Here is a 22305-nt window from a genome sequence, read left to right on the forward strand (position 1 = left end):
TCCTTCTTAGGAGAAAAGCGACCTATTGTGAACAATGGTTCCTCCAATTCTTGATCAGAGCTTTCAGAGGGTCGCATAGAGGCTTTCGCACTCTTGAAATCCTCTGAATCACCTGATTCAGTTTCAGACTCAGAATCAGAACTTTCATCAGTGGGTGTGGGTTGCTGTGGCTGCTTTTGACTATCCTCAGTCTCATCACTGTCATCAGGGTAACATTGGAAAATTCCCACATTCTCCCCCCACTTGGCATTGTACTCAACACTTCTTGTGAGCTTAATAGTCTTAGAGTCAGTCATCCTTATTCTGTAAGAACCTTTCTCATAACCTAGAAAAATACCATGCAAACCACGCTTGTCTAACTTGGAGTTTTGTGGTGAGTGAATCCACATGTCAGAACCAAAAATTTTCATGTGTTTGATGTATGGCTTTTTGCCAAACATCTTCTCATAGGGGGTACAACCAATCGCTGAAGATAACCTGCGATTATAACTGTAAGTGAAACATGAGAGAGCTTCGGCCCAATAACTCTCTGGAAGATTTGCATCATGTAGCAAGGTTTTTAACCCTTGAAGCAATGTCTGGTTTGCTCGTTCTGCAAGTCCATTCTGCCATGGCGAGCGAGGACTAGACAAATCGTGTTGAATTCCTTTCTCAGTCAGAAAAGCTTCAAACTGCTGAGAAGTGAATTCTCCCCCGCGATCTGTGAAAAGAATTTTTATCTTCTTACCATGCACATTTCCCAACCAAGCACAGAATTCCTTGAACATAGGAAAAGCCTCTGATTTCTGCTTGAGATTGTACACATGAATATACCTGGAAAATGCATCAATGAGAACCATGAAGTACCTATTACCAACCAAAGAGGGCGCTAGTGGTCCAACCAAATCAGCATGAACAATTTGGTATGGTTCTGTAGCTTGCCTACTAGACACCTTACCTTTCGCAGCCATTTTCACCTTGTTTGCTGCGCATGCCTTGCACTTCATGTGGTACCTGCAGGGTTTAATAGTCATACCTTCAACCAAGGCAGGCATTTTAGATACCGCCTCAAAACCCAAATGACCAAATTTTCGATGAAAATCATGAATACATTCTGCATGCAAACATTTGTCAGAACCTGCAATGCAACAAGTGTCATCCTGCACAACATCATCATAATACAAAACATACAAACGATCAACATATTCAGCATACAATACATAATCATTTTTCTTTGTGATGATGCACCTTTTGTTCTTAAAGGAAACGTCAATGTTCCGCTCATTCAGCTGTCCAACGCTGAGCAAATTATGTTTGGCATCCGGCACATAAAGTACATTCTGTATTGATAAGTCCAAACTGTGAAGAACAACAGTTCCGTAGCCTTTACTGGGAATTGTGTGGTCATCCGCCTGGTGAATCGCACCTTCCTGCGGTGTAAAAGACACGAACAGTCGCTTATCGTTGCACATGTGGTGCGTCGCCGCTGAATCAACAACGAAGAAAGATCTAGACGTCTTCTGGACCTCTGCAACTTTTGGAGTGAAGCGTGAGACCATTGCCTTGTGCTGCGTTGTCCTGGACACCGGACCTTTGCCTTTGCTCTGGCCTTTTCCACGCGATGAGCCTTCGCTGCGCTGCTCTGTCTTGGCCCTGGGATATCTGCATTCCCTCTTCATATGGCCTAGACGTCCACACGAGTAGCATTTCACTGCCTTCAAAGCTTTGGCGCCATCTGGTGGTTCCACTGCACTCTGGGATGACGTCTGTGAAGACTCCCCCTTTCCCATGCAGCTATCACCCTGGCAATCTGCTTCATCCTGAATCATGGCAGTATCACAGGCTACTCTGAGCTGAGCATGTGGCTGATTGGCATCAGATTCCCCACTTGCATCAGCCAGCCTTCTGCAGCTAGCCATCATATTATGCAGCTTGTTAAAATAAAACATAGTAGATCCAGCTTCTGTCATCAAGTGAGCCTCTCTCAAAGCGTCCCAAATTTCTCTGGCTGAGGTCTTATCACGCAATAGACAGAGCTCTTCTGGGGATACTATCAATGTAAGAGTTCCCCTTGCTTTGGAATCTTTAGCTTTCCATGCATCTGTAACTGGAGCTGGGGGGGTGTCTGTAATAACTTCAAACAGACCCTCTTTCCGCAGAATAGCCTCTGCATAGATAACCCAGTCCACGTAGTTCTTCTTATTGAGCTTGGGAATCCCACAAGCATCCTGAAGGGCCATCATGTCTCTGGCATTAGCCTTCTGCATCATCTCTGCTGCTTTAAACAAGCTGCTTCATACAAGCTGCATCTCTGCTGCTTCAAGCCTCATTCCAAAGGCAAGTTCAAAACAGCTTTTTCTCTGCTGCCCTAAATCATGCTGCGTCACTGTTATCAGCAGCTGCTTCAGCCCAAAAGCACTTTTAAAAGTTACTTTCGATTTCCCCAGCATAGGCATAGCCGCTGCCTGTTCCCGGCAAAACGGACATAAAAGTTCAAAGTCCAGCCATAAAGCCATTAATTAGATGCTGGCAGGCTGCCCGGAGCAGTAGCACATACCTCATCAATCATCTTGACGCGCAGATACCGTCCGATCCGTCCTTCTGCATTCCGATCCTTTTGCAGGCATTCAGATGACTGCGTCTTCTGGGCCATAACCAAAATGTTGATTTATAGCAGTGTCCAGTGCACAGCGGAATGATGAGGAATACGTGCACATACTCTAAGTTGCTTTATTTATATTTTAAAGCTGGTAGATTACAGAAAACCATCTTGTCTCTGCCGGAGCAGAAACTGCATCCTCTCTCCTCTGAAGCTCGGAGAGAATCACACTGTGAGAACAGTGAAAAACAGGAAACCAGTGTACGTCACATCCAGCCTCCCTTTCCCGTGGGAAACATAACAGCAATGCTGTCTGTGGAATGTAAACATTGTCTTGTGACAAGCCTTTCGCTGCACAGTGAGGAGAGCAGAAACCAACATTTTCGTTCTTAGAAAAGAAGTCAATCGGTCATTTTATTTCATTTTATTTCATTTTATTTCTTAAGACCTGGAGGAAGAACAGTGGAAACCACCTGACTAAGAGCCCCCCAGGGATAGCGCAATAGAACAGGATTTGGATCAGGGCTCCTGGTGGTGGACAACTGGACACATCCCAGAGAAGGAGAAGACCTGGGAGGTAGTAAAGATTGGCAGCTTGGAGGATGAGGGAAAGGAGGAAACAAGCTGGTGTCTCAGCGCAGAGCAAAGACAGGTGTCAGACTTAGCAGCAGTCAAAAGATTCCATCAATGGTGTCTCTGAAAATTTTTACACATAACTTGGGAAGACAGGCGAACTAATTTCAGTGTACTGGAAGAAGCAAATATCACCAGTGTCAAAGCAATGATTCTTCAACATCAACTTCGTTGGACTGGTCATGTTGTGCGGATGTCTTCCAAAGCAACTACTCTATTCTGAATTTAAAAATGGAAAGCGTAATGCTGGTGGTCAACAAAAGAGGTTTAAAGACTGTCTCAAGGCAAGTCTAAAAAAATGTAGTATAAACACTGACAACTGGGAAACACTGGCCTGCGAGCGCTCCAATTGGAGAATAGCCTTTACCAAAGGTGTCATGGACTTTGAAGACACTCAAACTCAGGACGCAAGGGAGAAACGTGCTAAGAGGAAGGCACGCTTGGCAAATCCACACCGTGATCAACTCCCACCCGGAAACCAATGTCACCACTGTGGAAGGACGTGTGGATCCAGAATTGGCCTCCATAGTCACTTATGGACTCATTGTTAAAACCGTGTTTATGGAAGACAATCTTACTTGGCTACGAGTGATCGCCAAAGAAGATGTAGGTAGGTAGGTAGGTAGGTATAAATAATTAAATAAAATAATACACAGTGGAAGTGAGGAACAGGTTTAAGGATTTAGATTTGGTGCACAGAGTGCCTGAAGAACTATGGATGGAGGCTCATAACATTATACAGGAGGCAGCAACGAAAACCATCCCAATGAAAAGGAAATGCAAGAAAGCAAAGTGGCTGTCCAATGAGGCCTTACAAATAGCGGGGGAGAGAAGGCAAGCAAAATGCAAGGGAGATCGTGAAACATACAGGAAATTGAATGCAGATTTCCAAAGAATAGCAAGGAGAGACAAGAAGACCTTCTTAAACAAGCAATGCAAAGAAATAGAGGAAAGCAATAGAATGGGAAGAACCAGAGATCTGTTCAAGAAAATTGGAGATATGAAAGGAACATTTCGTACAAAGATTTCCATAATAAAGGACAAAAGTGGAAAGGACCTAACAGAAGCAGAAGACATCAAGAAGAGGTGGCAAGAATACACAGAGGAATTATACCAGAAAGAAACGGCTGTCTCATATACCCCAGGTAGTGTGGTTGCTGACCTTGAGCCAGACATCCTGGAGAGTGAAGTCAAATGGGCCTTAGAAAGCACTGCAAATAACAAGGCCAGTGGAAGTGATGGTATTCCAGCTGAACTATTTAAAATTTTAAAAGATGATGCTGTTAAGGTGCTACACTCAATATGCCAGCAAGTTTGGAAAACTCAGCAGTGGCCAGAAGATTGGAGAAGATCAGTCTACATCCCAATCCCAAAGAAGGGCAGTGCCAAAGAATGCTCCAACTATCGCACAATTGCACTAATTTCGCACGCTAGCAAGGTTATGCTTAAAATTCTACAAGGAAGGCTCAAGCAGTATGTGGACCGAGTGTTGATTTGTAGTGTCCCGTGCACAGCGGAATGATGAGGAATACGTGCTCATACTCTAAATTGCTTTATTTACATTTCAAAGCTAGTAGATTACAGAAAAACATCTTGCCTCTGCCGGAGCAGAAAAAGCATCCTCTCTCCTCTAAAGCACGGAGAGAAAAACACACTGAGAGAACAGTGAAAAACAGGAAACCAGTGTACGTCACATCCAGTCTCCCTTTCCCGTGAGAAAACCCAACAGTAACTCTGATTGGAATGTAAACATTGTCTTGTGACAAGCCCTTTCGCTGCACAGTGAAGAGAGCAGAAACCAACATCCTCCCCCTTTCTGAGAACATCACTGGGCAGCGTGTTCATACAATATCAGTACAAACCCAACTTCTGCACATAGGTACAGTGTTGATCCCTTGATACAATCTTGGACAATACATCAGCAGGAATTTCATTACCTGGCATATAGGACACCGTTACGAGTCCCTTCTGAATACGTTCCCTAGCATGTTGCAACTTCAATTGCAAGTGCTTCGTGCTTTGCTTACAACCTTCAGAATTCAGCAAAGCCAAACATGCTTTGTTGTCCTGGTAAACCTGGATTGGACATTTGACAGGAATTTTCATATCTTTGCACAATTGTAACAACCATTCACAATCCTTAAGTGAATAAGACAGTGCATTCAGCTCAGCTTCACAAGTACTTAAGCTAACTGTTGTTTGCTTCTTGCATGACCAATCAAATAGACCCTGATTGTACATATAGCAAACTCCAGACGTACTTTTCCTGTCTGTAGTGTCACTTCCAAAACTTGCATCTGCAAATATCTCAAGACCACCAGACTTCTGATTGTTAAATCTCAGTCTGTAATGCATAGTGCCTTTCAAATACCGCGCTATGCGTTTCAGAGCTTTCCAATCCTTAACAGTAGGATTGTTGACTTGTCTGCTTAGCAAATTACAGCTAACAGCAATGTCTGGTCTTGAACATCTGGCAATGAAGTTTAGCTTGCCTAGCACACTTCTGTACAGTGTAGTGTCAGAAAATGCTTCTTCAGTGTCATCTACCTGATAACCTGTTGTCATCGGTGTGTCTACAGGGTTAGCATCCATCAGGTTTAGTTTGCTTAACACATCAGCAATTTTCCGTGACTGGTGTACTAGAATGTTACCATCTTGATCTCTTTCTATTTCCAGAGATAGGTAGTTGTTTACCTCACCAAGATCTTTCATGTCAAAGTGTTCTTTCAGTTGAGCTAGGGCGTTATTGTACATTGTGACATCTTTCCAAAAGAATAAAAGATCATCAACATAAAACAAACAATACAGTTTCTTTTGCCCCTCCTCTTTGACAAATACACATGGATCAGCTTTCCCTTGCTTAAAACCTAGAGAAAACAATACTTCAGTGAGTTTTGTGTGCCAACACCGTGCACTTTGTTTGAGACCATAAAGGGACTTTTTCAGAGCACAAACAAATCCTTGTTTTACCTGTACGCCATCAGGTGGAAGCATATAAACTGTTTCATCTAGAGATCCGTACAGAAAAGCTGTATTCACATCGTGGTGACTAATGTGTAGATTCTCCTCTGCAGCTAGCTTGAGCATAAGCCTAATGCTCTCATACCTCACTGTGGGTGAGTAGGTCTCGTGATAGTCTTCACCTGGTACCTGTGCAAAACCTCTGGCTACCAATCTGGCTTTGCGTCTGACTATCTTGCCATTTTGATCAGTCTTCGCTTTGAAGACCCATTTGCTTCCAAGCAGTTTCATTCCTGGAACTACTGGAACAAGTTCCCATGTTTTGTTCCTTTCCAAGGAATCAAGCTCAGCCTTCATGGCATTTAACCATGGCTCAGCTTCCTTTGAATCCAAATCCTGGATTTCTTGGAAACTTGAAGGTTCAAATACCTTCTTGGAGCTTTTAACAGCTGTTACTGCTATCTTAGCAAACTCATCAGCAAATCTCTTTGGAGGTCTACCTTTTGTGGCTCTTTGTGACCTGCGAATTAGCCTTAAGTCTTCAACACTCTCCTCTTCCTTCTTAGGAGAAAAGTGACCTATTGTGAACAATGGTTCTTCCAATTCCTGATCAGAGCTTTCAGAGGGTCGCATAGAGGCTTTCGCACTCTTGAAATCCTCTGAATCACCTGATTCAGTTTCAGACTCAGAATCAGAACCTTCATCAGTGGGTGTGGGTTGCTGTGGTTGCTTTTGACTATCCTCAGTCTCATCACTGTCATCAGGGTAACATTGGAAAATTCCCACATTCTCCCCCCACTTGGCATTGTACTCAACACTTCTTGTGAGCTTAATGGTCTTAGAGTCAGTCATCCTTATTCTGAAAAACCTTTCTCATAACCTAGAAAGATACCATGCAAACCACGCTTGTCTAACTTGGAGTTTTGTGGTGAGTGAACCCACATGTCAGAACCAAAAATTCTCATGTGTTTGATGTATGGCTTCTTGCCAAACATCTTCTCATAGGGGGTACAACCAATCGCTGAAGATAACCTGTGATTATAACTGTAAGTGAAACATGAGAGAGCTTCGGCCCAATAACTCTCTGGAAGATTTGCATCATGCAGCAAGGTTTTTAACCCTTGAAGCAATGTCTGGTTTGCTCGTTCCGCAAGTCCATTCTGCCCATGGCGAGCGAGGACTAGACAAATCGTGTTGAATTCCTTTCTCAGTCAGAAAAGTTTCAAACTGCTGAGAAGTGAATTCTCCTCCGCGATCACTGAAAAGAGTCTTTACCTTCTTACCATGCACATTTTCCAACCAAGCACAGAATTCCTTGAACCTAGGAAAAGCCTCTGATTTCTGCTTGAGATTGTACACATGAATATACCTGGAAAATGCATCAATGAGAACCATGAAGTACCTATTTCCACCCAAAGAGGGCGCTAGGGGTCCAACCAAATCAGCATGAACAATTTGGTATGGTTCTGTAGCTTGCCTACTAGACACCTTACCTTTCGCAGCCATTTTCACCTTGTTTGCTGTGCATGCCTTGCACTTCATGTGGTACCTGCAGGGTTTAATAGTCATACCTTCAACCAAGGCAGGCATTTTAGATACTGCCTCAAAATGCAAATGACCAAATTTTCGATGAAAATCATGAATACATTCTGCATGCAAACATTTGTTAGTACCTGCAATGCAACAAGTGTCATCCTGCACAACATCATCATAATACAAAACATACAAACGATCAACATATTCAGCATACAATACATAATCATTTTTCTTTGTGATGATGCACCTTTTGTTCTTAAAGGAAACGTCAATTTTCCGCTCGTTCATCTGTCCAACGCTGAGCAGATTATGTTTGGCATCTGGCACATAAAGTACATTCTGTATTGATAAGTTCAAACTGTGAAGAACAACAGTTCCGTAGCCTTTACTGGGGATTGTGTGGTCATCCGCCTGGTGAATCGCACCTTCCTGCGGTGTAAAAGACACGAACAGTCGCTTATCGTCGCACATGTGATGGGTTGCCGCTGAATCAACAACGAAGAAAGATCTAGACGTCTTCTGGACCTCTGCAACTTTTGGAGTGAAGCGTGAGACCATTGCTTTGGGCTGCGTTGTCCTGGACACCGGACCTCTGCCTTTGCCTCGGCCTTTTCCACGCGATGAGCTTCCGCTGCGCTGCTCTGTCTTGGCCCTGGGATATCTGCATTCCCTCTTCATATGGCCTAGACGTCCACACGAATAGCATTTCACTGCCTTCAAAGCTTTGGCACCATCTGGTGGTTCCACTGCACTCTGGGATGACGTCTGTGAAGACTCCCCCTTTCCCATGCAGCCAGCACCCCGGCGATCTGCTTCATTCAGAATCACGGCAGTAACATAATCCACTGTCAGCTGAGCGGTAGGCCGTACAGCAATCTGAGTCGCAACAGACTCCCAACCTGAACCCAAAGATTGTAGTATCATGAAGGAATACACAGCCTCTGGAAAGTTGAGTCCTCTCTGTTGCAGCTCATGTCTCAGATTCTGCATCTCCATCAGATGTGTACGCACATCTCCACCTTCAGCAAGAGCCATATTATGCAGCTTATTAAAGTAAAACATGGTAGATCCAGCTTCTGTCCTCAAGTGAGCCTCTCTCAAAGCATCCCAAATTTCTCTGGCTGAGGTCTTATCACGCAATAGACAGAGCTCCTCTGGGGATACTATCAATGTAAGAGTTCCCCTTGCTTTGGAATCTTTAGCTTTCCATTCATCTGTAATTGGAGCTGGGGGGGTGTCTGTAATAACTTCAAACAGACCCTCTTTCCGCAGAATTGCCTCTGCATAGAGAACCCAGTCCGCATAGTTTTTCTTATTGAGCTTGGGAATCCCACAAGCATCCTGAAGGGCCATCATGACTCTGGCATTAGCCTTCTGCGTCATCTCTGCTGCTTTAAATCATGCTGCTTTATACAAGCTGCGTCTCTGCTGCTTCAAGCCTCATTCCAAAGGCAAGTTCAAAACAGCCTCTGCCTGTGAGCCTGTGCCACTCTGCTTTACTGCAGCTGCCTCAAACATCATGCCAAAGGCAAGTTCAAAAGTGCTTTCCCTCTGCTGCCTTAAATAGTGCTGCGTCACTATTTTCTGCAGCTGCTTTACTCCAAGAGCACTTTTAAAAGTTACTTTCGATTTCCCCAGCATAGGAACTTGATACTTTGCCTGTGTCCGGCAAACGGCTTTAAAAGTTCAAAGTCCAGCCATAAAGCCATTAATTAGAAGCTGGCAGGCTGCTCAGAGCAGTAGCACATACCTCATCAATCATCTTGACGCGCAGAGATAGCGTCCGATCCGTCCTTCTGCGTTCCGATCCTTTTTCCGGCATTCAGATGACTGCGTCTTTCTGGGCCATAACCAAAAATGTTTTGTAGTGTCCCGTGCACAGCGGAATGATGAGGAATACGTGCTCATACTCTAAATTGCTTTATTTACATTTCAAAGCTAGTAGATTACAGAAAAACATCTTGCCTCTGCCGGAGCAGAAAAAGCATCCTCTCTCCTCTAAAGCACGGAGAGAATCACACTGAGTGAGAACAGTGAAAAACAGGAAACCAGTGTACGTCACATCCAGTCTCCTTTCCCGTGGGAAAACCCAACAGTACAGACTGTGGAATGTAAACACCTGTCTCGTGACAAGCACTTCGCTGCACAGGGAAGAGAGCAGAAACCAACACCGAGAACTCCCAGAAGTGCAAGCTGGATTTAGAAGAGGCAGAGGAAGCAGAGACCAAATTGCAAACATGCGCTGGATTATGGAGAAAGCTAGAGAGTTCCAGAAAGACATTTACTTCTGCTTCATTGACTATGCAAAAGCCTTTGACTGTGTCGACCATGGCAAACAATGGCAAGTTCTTAAAGAAATGGGAGTGCCTGATCACCTCATCTGTCTCCTGAGAAATCTCTATGTGGGACAAGAAGCTACAGTTAGAACTGGATATGGAACAACTGACTGGTTCAAAATTGGGAAAGGAGTACGACAAGGTTGCATTTTGTCTCCCTGCTTATTTAACTTATATGCAGAATTCATCATGTGAAAGGCTGGGCTGGATGAATCCCTAGCCGGAATTAAGATTGCCGGAAGAAATATCAACAACCTCAGATATGCAGATGACACAACCTTGATGGCAGAAAGTGAGGAGGAATTAAAGAACCTTTTATTGAGGGTGAAAGAGGAGAGTGCAAAATATGGTCTGAAGCTCAACATCAAAAAAACGAAGATCATGGCTACTTGTCCCATCACCTCCTGGCAAATAGAAGGGGAAGAAATGGAGGCAGTGAGAGGTTTTACTTTCTTGGGCTCCATGATCACTGCAGATGGTGACAGCAGCCACGAAATTAAAAGACGCCTGCTTCTTGGGAGAAGGGCAATGACAGGCCTAGACAGCATCTTGAGAAGTAGAGACATCACCTTGCCAACAAAGGTCCGTATAGTTAAAGCTATGGTTTTCCCAGTAGTGATGTATGGAAGTGAGAGCTGGACCATAAAGAAGACTGATCGCCGAAGAATTGATGCTTTTGAATTATGGTGCTGGAGGAGACTCTTGAGAGTCCCATGGACTGCAAGAAGATCAAACCTCTCCATTCTGAAGGAAATCAGCCCTGAGTGCTCACTGGAAGGACAGATTGTGAAGCTGAGGCTCCAGTACTTTGGCCACCTCATGAGAAGAGAAGACTCCCTGGAGAAGACCCTGATGTTGGGAAAGATGGAGGGCACAAGGAGAAGGGGGCGACAGAGGACGAGATGGTTGGATAGTGTTTTCGAGGTTACCAGCATGAGTCTGACCAAGCTGCGGGGGGCAGTGGAGGACAGGAGTGCCTGGCGTTCTCTGGTCCATGGGGTCACGAAGAGTCGGACACGACTAAACGACTAAACAACAACAACAATTGCTAACCAGACATGAACTTTTACCATGCAAATTTCCTTTTAAGTGCATGTTAAACTGGTTTATTTTATCCACATTTCGGCAATTTATCTCTGCTGATTTCAGTTTCTTTTCTTATTGCTTCTTTTTTCTTATTGCTCTTTTTAATGAGCCACTTAAAGATGTTTTTTAAATAAGCGGTGTGTGAATCTTGCTAAATAAATAAAATAAAAGGCAGACATCTATTTTGATGAGGAAGAAAAAGGAACCATCTGGATTCTTGTTACCCTCACCTTTCTGCACCAGGAAGCTCTGCTTCAGTTTTTCAAAGACCAGAAAACTTAACCTGACTTCAACTACATTGGTTAGCAGCAGCGCTTCCTTCAACGAATTACATTGGTTGGCCGGCTTGACTAATATATACACTTCCCTTGCAGCAGCTAAGTTGTCCCATATCACACACAATCTCTTGACCTTCTTTGCTTCCAGCGGAATGACAGATGGCTCTATCTATGTTGACCTTGCTCTCCCTTCAGCTCCAACCTCTGCCAGGCTGCTTCACCCCTCGCAAGGATCAGGTAAGTTTTAATGTTGGGGAGCGGGGAGCGGATGTTTTTTCGCAAGGCTCCAAGCTGTTACTTACAGCACGGAAAAAACAGCAGGTCTGCAGGGGCTGAAATATTTTTAGAGCAAATGTAGCCACAGAAGGAGGCTGTGATGCCTTTTGTGTGAGCATGTAGTTAGTCAAAATAACTAACTGTAGAGGGTTCCTATAAAGATGGGCACTTCAGCAATATTTCATTTTCATATCTTTATTAATCTAAGATAAATACATTTATGAAAAACAGACGTGCATACAAGTAAGCAAACATACAATCAAACAAACAAACAAATAACAGAAAAATCAAACAAACCACCACACTATAAGCTATAAGAAGATTAATATATCATCATATATACTCCTGGTATTGAACACAATTATAAAATTTATAGAAAAGAAATTTAAAACTGACTTCCGATTAATCTCACTGTACTTTGTCTGTCCAGCCCCCTGCAATGCAGGAATCTCTACTAAAACATCCATGACAAGTGGCCATCCAACCTCTGCTTAAAATCCTTCCAGGAAAGAGAGTCCGCCATCTTCCTAGGGAGTCCATTCCACTGTCAAACAGCTCTTACTGTCGGAAAGTTCTTTGTGAAATTTAGTTGGAATCTCCTTTCTTGTAACTTGAAGCCACTGGTTCAAGCCCTACCCTCTGGAACAGGTTAAAACATGGGTAGGCAAAGTAAGGCCCGGGGGCCGGATCCAGCCCAATCGCCTTCTAAATACGGCCCGTAGAAAATCTGGGAATGAGCATGTTTTTACATGAGTAGAAAAATTGCCCTTTTATTTAAAATGCATCTCTGGGTTATTTGTGGGGCATAAGAATTTGTTCATCCCCCCCAAAAAAAATATACTCTGGCCCCCCGCAAGGTCTGAGGGACAGTGGACTGGCCCCCTGCTGAAAAAGGTTGCTGACCCCTGGGTTAAAACAAACTTGCTCCATCTTCCACGGGATAGGACTTTAGATATTTGAAGATGTCTATCCTATCTCCTCCCAGTCTCCTCTTTCCCACATACCCAGCTCCTTCAACCCTTCCTCCTAAGCCTTTGTTTCCAGACCCTTGACCATCTTGGTTGCCCTCCTCTCCACACGTTCTAGCTTCTCAATATCCTCCTTAAATATTGTTGGACTACAGTTCCCATCAGCCCTAGTCAGAATGGTCAATAAGCAGGAATGAAGAAAATGGTAATCTAGAAACATGCGAAAGGCTTCAAGTTCCCTAATGCTAGACTGCCCAGTTCCTATATTTTATTTAGTTATCCTTTATTAGGCATAGCAAATCACACATTATCAAACAGACACCATATACAAATTGTGCAAAACACGAGCTCAACATAACAAGGTTTGTCCCTGTCAGATCTTTAAATCCAGAGAAAATCAATTTGCATAAATAATACAATACAGCACTATCTAATCCCCAATCAATTAAGAACCACTAATTCTCTTTATAATGATCCAGTCTTTCTACATGGACAGCACTCGAAAATTCAGCCACTATTAAAGTAATTTGATCGTTCCTGTCTGAAAGCAGGTCCTGAACCGTTGGTATTTTATTTATTCAAAAAGTTATATCCTGCTTATCTGCCCAACAGAAGACTCTCAAAACACATACAAGTTTACTAAGCAAATATATGAAAATAAAAGAGCAGGGGAGAATGACAAGCCTCCTTGAGGGATGTAAAGAAATGCAAGCTATCTAGTTGGTGGGCATAAGAACATCAGAACTAGGGATGGGGAGAAATTCAGTTCAGTTTGCATTTGGAGGCAAGCTTACCTGATCTACACTTTCAGAAACTGTAAGTGATGGGGAACAAAACCACCCTTCAAAATGTGTCCTTTTCTGAATTTTGCAATTCAGTCCTGCAGTCCTGAGGAATGTGTAGTAATGTTAGGGTGAAGAGTTCATATAAATGGCATAACATGCATTGCATGAGAAAAAATGCTACCCAAAATGTACATTTTTTGAAATGGAATACAGAAATGTGCCTATTAGGGGGGGAAATCAGACTAAGATGCTGACGAATTCTCAGTTTGCTTAATTGCACAACTATAATTCATTTGTCATAAACAATAAAGAAAGCACCATACATTTTTTGTACACAGGTAACATGTATAAAAATGTATGTACTGGGGTAAAAGTGTGCATTAAAATGCACATATTTGTGATAATAACAAGGCATTATATTAGGTGAAATTATTTTGCAAATATGTGTATATTTTGCAAAAGCATGTATCTTAGGAGAAAGTCACATTGAAAGGCTGGTTATTTTTTCACAAGCAAACAGATATGGAAATGTGAACTGTGGACTGGAAAAATGGAAAACTAAGAAATTGAAATGGACAAATTTGCCCATCCCTAGTTATATGCAGGGGGGAAAGGGTTAAAAGCCCATGCCCTTCCCCGGATGATAAGCTCCCATTTGCAGGCATTGTGGTTGCATTGTATAAATGCAAACCCACTAAATAAAGAATCACATGTAACCTCTGTAACCTACAGTTCCGGAGATAAGCGTGTGAAAGGAAGGCCATGGTCAGACCTTGCTAAATTAAACCTTGTTTCTATATCTCTGGCGCAGCAGAACTGCTTGTTCTTTGAGCATATTCAGTGCTCCCCCCCCCCCTAGAAAAATAGGTGCTGGTACTTACGATGAACTTGTTCCAGTAAATGTCACATTTTCTATAACCATAATAAGAGAGGTGCCGTACTCACCATGAAGTTGTTGCAGTTTTTTTAACCATGAAGTTGTTACACTTTTTTAAACAACAACAACAACAACAACAACAATAACAAAAGGAGGTTCTGGTACTGTGTACCCTTGAGTAAAGGTACAGGTAAAGAGACCCCTGACCATTAGGTCCAGTCGTGACCAACGCTGGGGTTGCGGCACTCATCTCACTTTATTGGCCAAGGGAGCCGGTGTCCAGCTTCCAGGTCATGTGGCCAGCATGACTAAGCCGCTTCTGGCGAACCAGAGCAGCGCATGGAAACGCCGTTCACCTTCCCCCCAGAGCGGTACCTATTTATCTACTTGCACTTTGACGTGCTTTTGAACTGCTACCCTTGAGTACCCCATGAAAAAAAAGCACCTAACACCAATGCTAACCCTAACCCCAACCCTACTCCTAACCCTTAATGCAACCCTAACCCTACTTCCAACCCTAACCCTAAAACTAACACTGACCCTAAACCGAACCCTCACCTTACCTCCAACCCTAACCCTAACTCCAACCCAACCCCTATTCCTACCCCCTACCCCTAACCCTAGAACCAACACTAATACTAACCCCAACCCTACCTCATACCTTAACTCTAACCCTACCTGTAACCCTAACCATAAACTGAACCCTAACACTACATTTAACCCTAACCCTGGCTCCAACCCTGACCCTTGTTAACACATTTTAATTGGTTAGTAAAAGCTCCAAGGACCTGTCCAAAACTTTGTAAAGAACAAAAAATAGCTGTATTTCTGCTTCTGAATACAATTATTCAAGCATAGATGGCTTGAAATAAACTCTAGCTGTCTCCCTCCTCCCTCCCCGCATCTTGCCTTTTTCAAATCCAGACTGATGAAGAATTCTGGAGAACTCGAAGGCTTTCACACTATTTTGTAGCATTTTGCTTTGCCAAATAAAGGTATTGCTCTGATATGGATATGGTGTTAAATAACTACAGTGGTACCTCGGGTTAAGAACTTAATTCGTTCTGGAGGTCTGTTCTTAACCTGAAACTGTTCTTAACCTGAAGCACCACTTTAGCTAATGGGGTCTCCTGCTGCTGCCGCTCTGCCGGAGCATGATTTCTGTTCTCATCCTGAAGCAAAGTTCTTAACCCGAGGTACTATTTCTGGGTTAGCGGAGTCTATAACCTGAAGCGTCTGTAATCTGAAGCGTCTGTAACCCAAGGTACCACTGTATGAATTTCAGGAGTGTTTTCTCATCTTGCAAATTGCGGAAAGCCCCAGGGACACATTTCAGCCGAGCAAAAGCACTCTAGGAGCGTTGAGCAGGGCTGGAGGGGTTTGAGCTTGGGAAGAGGGGGAAGGTCACACGGGGAGGGCACACAGAGAAGCCTTGAGGGCCAGATTTGGGCTTCAGGTCTGAGGTTCTTTACCCTTGTGTTGGGGAACCTAGTATTAATAAAGTCAAATTTACAGGCGCCTCACCACATTCCCAGGGGCGACGGACTGCTCTCTGGATTGGATGGGCGGCTGGAAATGTCATCTTAGGGGTCACCGTGATAGTCCTGTGTAAGTACAGAGCACTTTTATTTATTTATTTTGTTATTTCCATTTATAGGTTGTTTCTGGTGAAGTGACTTAACAATAGAACCACCAACCATTTAAAACAGCAACAACAATGGCAGAGATTTCAAATATGAAACAATTAAAGACAAATATAAAACCCATTTCAAATCCAACACAGATACGGGCTCCAATGAAAATCTATGCTCAGAGGGGTTGTTGAAGTAGGAAGGTCTTCATTAATAGTCAAAACATAATTTGGCAGCAATCCCTGGGAGCAAAGGTGGCCTGTTCCATTTTGCCTCAGAGGTGAAACAGGGAATGTGCCACCCTCTGCCAAAACCATTGCATTCTGCTGAAAAATTGTACAAAAAGGAACAGGTCAGGGTATTTTCATACTTTAGAATATGTTTTTTTAATAAAGCAAATAGAGTATTTCGCATAAACAGATTTTATCGTACTGTATTGAGCAGTGACATAAAAACAGGTTATATGTTCAGAAGTTCCATGTGTCAAGAATTCATAATGCAGTGGTACCTTGGTTTTCGAACACCTCCGTAGTTGAACGTTTCGGAACTCGAACGCTGAAAACCCGGAAGAAAATGCCTCGGTTTTCGAACGCGCCTCAGAAGTTGAACAGGAAATGTAGCTTCTGTTTTGAGTTTTCTGTATTGAGGCTTCTGCTTTCAGTGTTCGGTTTTCAAACATTTTGGAACTTGAACGGACTTCCGGAATGCATTGTGTTTGAAAACCGAGGTAGCTGTAACTGGTTCACATTGCAATAAACTAACAAGGGAAAATAATCATCATCATCATCATCATCATCATCATCATCTTTTTTTGCTTTGTTTCCTGTTTTTTTGCTTGTGAACAAATAAAGGTGTCACAGTGTAGTAGCTGTACCAGCTTGGCCCCATGACTGTGGGTGTCTGGGGCCGTGGGTGCCATGCAGCGTGCACCAAAATTTGTGGGTGCCTGGCCCCTTCATGGGTAATTTTATAGGTGCTTGGGTACCCAGAACCTTAGGGAGTTGGCACCTATGCAGTGTAGTGAGTTGACAGAAAGTATGACTGCAGTTGTTCTTCAGTGGCTCAGTATCTGGCCATTTAAGTTATTGTCAAAAATTGGGTTGTCTGGTTTTCACAGCCTAAAGATTTGTCTTGAACAATTGATCATACACGAGTTCTAAATATTGGAAAGTTACAGGCAATCTTTCCAAACCTGAGCTGTTATCTTAAAGGACATACTGCGATATTCTCCTTTAATTAAAAAACAACAAACACGTTTTCTTTCAATGATGAAGGGAAAATCCATGTGGAACACTGGATTCAAGAAAGGAAAAGAAATACAATTAGGTACCATAACAAAAAACATTAAACAGTCTTTGAATTTCTTTGCAGTTTGTTGATCACTTAAAATTAACCTCCTTATATGAAGGTTTTCAGACATGGAACCTCATGGGTGAACTGGAGAAATCCTGTGTCCCTCAGGGACCCCAGGGTGAAATGGAAAATAAGCTATGCCTAGAGAATGTGACTTCGCTGCAGCAATTTTTCTGTAAGCCGCTTGAAAACAGCTCAGCAGGTAACTGGAGTGTTGTTTCTCAATGAGGCTCAAGAACACATATCAAAAAAATGAGGGCTGCTGCCTTTTGGGACTGGCGGCAGCGTAGAAGGTGGGAAGACCACAGAGAGAGGGAGCCACAGTCATAGAGAGGCTGAGCCAACTAATTGTAATTTTGTCCCTATCCTCTTCCCAAAGAAATACAGTGGTACCTCGGGTTACATACGCTCTAGGTTACAGACGCTTCAGGTTACAGACTCAGCTAACCCAGAAATAGTACCTCGGGTTAAGAACTTTGCCTCAGGATGAGAACAGAAATCGCGACAGCGGGAGGCCCCATTAGCTAAAGTGGTGCTTCAGGTTGAGAACAGTTTCAGGTTAAGAATGGACCTCCAGAACGAATTAAGTACTTAAACCGAGGTACCATTGTATACCCACAACGTAACTGGCTGTGTTTAAATATATAAATTCTTTATACATCATATAAACATAACTCTTTTCACATTATCTAATTGAGTAGAAGCAATTACAGAGCAACATTTAGAACAGGAAATACAAATAGATCAGTTCTTATATATGTAATGACCAAATAGAAGCTCTTGTGCTCTATGTATGTCTTAGCGAATACAAGTGTCAAACGTAACAACTTTAAGGAGCAGTACTTGCAAAAGATGAATTTTCTTTGTACAGTGGTACCTCGGCGGCTCCCAACAGAATATCAAAATATTAAAAACATGATTTAATACCTTATTGTGTGTAAAGGCGAAAAGTGGATTAGTGAGGATGCAAACAAAGGGTTGTGTAGGCTTGCTCCTGTCAGTTACAAACCATGGTTTGTCATTTTATCTGGTGTAAACTTGCAATTTTTTATGCTTCCGCCCGCCCACCCTGCCCTACTCCCAGAGAGTTCTGACTGCGCAGTCTGCCCTGAGAATTGGTTCCGTCTCAACAGCAAGTGCTACTGGTTCTCCAGTGAAAAAGGAGACTGGGCCGAGAGCAAAGACGACTGCAGAACAAAAGACTCTCAATTGTTGGTGATACAAAATCAAGAAGAAGTGGTAAGTAAATAAGAGTTAGATCCACGTTCCTTATTGATGGGGTGGAGGGGAGCCACTGCCAAGATGAGGACCATTCCATCTTGCATATATTTATTGTGGCATTTATAGCCCACACTTTCGAAATCCAAAGATAAATAAAAGGGGGTAAATGTATTCCACTGTGTTTCAATTGCATCGTTTATCTAACACAATGTACATAATGCATCTAATATGTGACTCTGTAGTGTAGTGGGTTGGCCAAATAATTTTAGGATATGCTAGGAATCTACCACAAGGGAACTTTTCATTCCCTTATACTGGGACTCTGTTTGATTTTATTTACAGCCAAACTAAAAATTATGTTCAGTCACATGCAGTTTCTTTTTCAAAATACAATAGGGAGTCTTGGGAAAGATTAGGGGGCCATTGAAATAGCTTATTTAACCTTTTTGTTGGTTCCTCAGCTCCCATTGCAGAGTGCCAGGAAATCTGCATTACGCATTTGAGGAGTAAATATCCTTTAAAATTCACAGTTCTATGAATTTTGAAGTGCAATTCCTCCTTTCAGTTTTCCATATTGGTTTCTTTCTTTCTTTCTTTCTTTCTTTCTTTCTTTCTTTCTTTCTTTCTTTCTTTCTTTCTTTCTTTCTCTCTCCCTCTCTCTCTCTCTCTCTCTCTTTCTTTCTTTCTGATTAAAAAAACATAGTCATACCTCGGGATAAATGTGCTTCAAGTTAAGTATTCTTGGGTTGTGCTCTGTGGCGACCCGGAAATAACGGAGCGCGTTACTTCTGGGTTTCGCCGTGCGCGCATGCACATACGATCAAAATGACGCCACACGCATGTGCAGAAGCGGTGAAACACGACCCACACAGATGCAGGTTGCGTTTGCTTCAGAATGCGAACGGGGCTCCGGAACGGATCCCGTTCGCATCCCAAGGTACCACTGTAGTTCCCATGAAAATTCTACAGCATACTTGTGCATACTTGTTTCCTCCAGCACCATAATTCAAAAGCATCCATTCTTCGGCAATCAGCCTTCTTTATGGTCCAGCTCTCACTTCCACACATCACTACTGGGAAAACCATAGCTTTAACGATACGGACCTTTGTTGGCAAGGTGATGTCTTTGCTTTTTAAAATGCTGTCTAGGTTTTTAAGATGCTGTCATGGGACGCGGGTGGCGCTGTGGGTAAAACCTCAGTGCCTAGGACTTGCTGAACGCATGGTCGGCGGTTCGAATCCCTGCGGTGGGGTGAGCTCCTGTCATTCGGTCCCAGCTCCTGCCCACCTAGCAGTTCGAAAGCACCCTTAAGTGCAAGTAGATAAATAGGTACCGCCTTATAGCGGGAAGGTAAACGGCGTTTCCGTGTGCTGCGCTGGTGCTGGCTCGCCAGAGCAGCTTTGTCACGCTGGCCACGTGACCCGGAAGTGTCTTCGGACGGCGCCGGCTCACGGCCTCTTGAGCGAGATGAGCACGCAACCCTAGAGTCGGACACGACTGGCCTGTACGGGCAGGGGTACCTTTACCTTTACCTTTTACTAGATATTATAGTAGAGACTAATTGCATTGTTTACAGGACTTTATACTGAGTAATAGCCAATATCCACTGCTTTGGATTGGATTACAAGCCACACCTCCTGACTGGAAATGGACCTGGGTGGACGGCTCCCCATTAGATGACAAACTGTGAGTATCTCATCTTACTCTGCAGAGCAGGGGTGAGGAGGACCAGATCTTCTTCTCCCCAAACCCTCTACTCAGTCATATGCCATACTAATCACATCAGGTCACTGACACCTGTCAAAATACACCTTTAGTGTACCTTAAAATCCCAAGGTGGGTTACATTAAAACACAGTTGAAAACAACTTATGACCACAGAAGTAAGGTGGGTCCTAAAAACATACCCTTCAAATGTCAGAAGCCAAGGTAGAGGTGACTCTTCCGCATCCACCAGAAGCTGTATATGTAATGAAAGATGCCAAATGCACCTCTGAACTACCTGGTGCTCACTAGATAATCTTGCACCAGTCTCTCTCACCAAAATCTATGTTTGGTCTGTGGCCTTTTAGAAGTGGGCAGGATGGGTTTTAAAAAATGTATTTCTTTTTTCCTCTTGCTTTTAATGTATCCTGGTGAGGGGTTTTGTTTGTTTGTCTGTACATTGCTTTGAGTTACCCTGGGCAAAATAAACCAACTTTAATATACTGTATAGTAAGTAAATGCCTCAGGGGACACGGGTGGCGCTGTGGGTTAAACCACAGAGCCTAGGACTTGCCAATCAGAAGGTCGGCGTTTCGAATCCCTGCGACGGGGTGAGCTCCCGTTGCTCGGTCCCTGCTCCTGCCAACCTAGTAGTTTGAAAGCACATCAAAGTGCAAGTAGATAAATAGGTACCGCTCCGGCGGGAAGGTAAATGGCGTTTCCGTGTGCTGCTCTTGTTCGCCAGAAGTGGCTTAGTCATGCTGGTCACATGACCCGGAAGCTGTACGCCGGCTCCCTCGGCCTATAGAGCAAGATGAGCGCTGCAACCCCAGAGTCGGTCACGAGTGGACCTAATGGTCAGTGGTCCCTTTACCTATACAGTAAATGAAACAAATTTGCACTGCCTTGAATTCCTTTGCAAAAGGGCAGAAAGAAGGGGGCATACATCCACACCGTTCAAAGAGAAATGCGTGCAAGTTCTCCTCCTGTGGTTCACTGGGAGCATGAGGGGAAACCTTAGTTAAACCACGGGAAGTTCTTGCAGCCCAGGGAAACCCATTGGCAAAACATTTGAGAACCACAAGTCTTGATTCCACATGATAGGATCGCACCTAATAGCAAGCCTAGGCAACGTAATTGTGCAGTGAGTAATAACAACATACAACAACAATTATTATTATTATTATTATTTAAACCTTGCCCATCTGGCTGGGTTTCCCCAGCCATTCTGGGTGGCTCTCAGCAGAATATTAAAAATACAATAAAACATCAAACATTAAAAACTTCCCTAAACAGAGCTGCCTTCAGATGTCTTCTAAAAGTCATTTTGTTGTTTATTTCCTTGACATCTGGTGGGAGGGCCTTCCACAGGGCGGGTGCCACTACCGAGAAGGCCCTCTGCCTGGTTCCCTGTAACCTCTCTTTTCGCAGTGAGGGAATGCCAGAAGGCCCTCAGAGTGAGTCCTGCCCCTCTCTCGCAAAGAATAGCCAAGCAGGTGGATATGTTCCGCCTTTGACAAATGCTGTTGGCTTTCTCCTTCCTTTTGCAGGTTGAAAGACCTAGCTCCGGCTCAAGAAAACTGCTGCGGGAGACTTAATGGGAACAAAACTATTTCTGACACATGTACTACTGTAGCCAGATGGGTCTGCGAAAAGAAAGCTCTTCAAATAACTACAAGGACCAGAGGCCATTGAGTACCCCTGCTTCTCGCCCTCTCTGCCTCACCAACTTCCCTTGATCCAATCGGCTGAGTGGTATTGATGTCACCTGGCCAAAATACGATGAGCTCCTCTGATGACAGGGGTGGTTTGGGGAGGTTGGACAGCCTTGGCCTTTGGGGGATTTGGGGGCCTTCAGAAGTTGAATTCTTAAAGTATTGTTGATAATAAAAGAACTGAAATTCTATGACCCACAAGCATGTTTTATTATTGTCTACTCGCTGTTCTGGATTTCTAGGTTTATAGACAATATAATACAAGTGGCTGAAGCACGCATCAAAGTAGGATTAAGAGCCAAAATGCTGTGAAGCAATATTTATTATAAAGTTTTGTTACAAAGGGGCTGATTTAAAAAATATAGAA

At 43.4% G+C, this 22305-nt stretch overlaps 2 protein-coding genes across 4 annotated transcripts in view; both read left to right on the top strand.

Annotated features, from left to right (window-relative positions):
- The window catches only part of LOC307209015 (killer cell lectin-like receptor subfamily B member 1B allele A), a 250274-nt gene that overhangs the window by 32534 nt on the left and 195435 nt on the right, over positions 1-22305 (top strand). The window lies entirely within an intron of this gene.
- On the top strand, positions 11430-22057 carry LOC307208996 (killer cell lectin-like receptor subfamily F member 1). 2 transcript variants are annotated; one of them, XM_079964065.1, is made up of 6 exons: positions 11430-11645; positions 15830-15922; positions 17354-17500; positions 18383-18537; positions 20097-20206; positions 21774-22057. In XM_079964065.1, exons 1-6 carry the CDS (start codon positions 11561-11563, stop codon positions 21916-21918), a joined length of 735 nt encoding a protein of 244 aa, XP_079820191.1. In that variant the 5' UTR covers positions 11430-11560; the 3' UTR covers positions 21919-22057. The 2 variants fall into 2 exon arrangements, with proteins under 2 accessions (XP_079820191.1, XP_079820192.1); XM_079964066.1 differs by lacking the exon at positions 15830-15922 and having other exon boundaries at positions 11432-11645.

Source organism: Podarcis cretensis, assembly GCF_951804945.1.
Source record: "Podarcis cretensis genome assembly, chromosome: 2".
Lineage (NCBI taxonomy): Eukaryota > Metazoa > Chordata > Lepidosauria > Squamata > Lacertidae > Podarcis > Podarcis cretensis.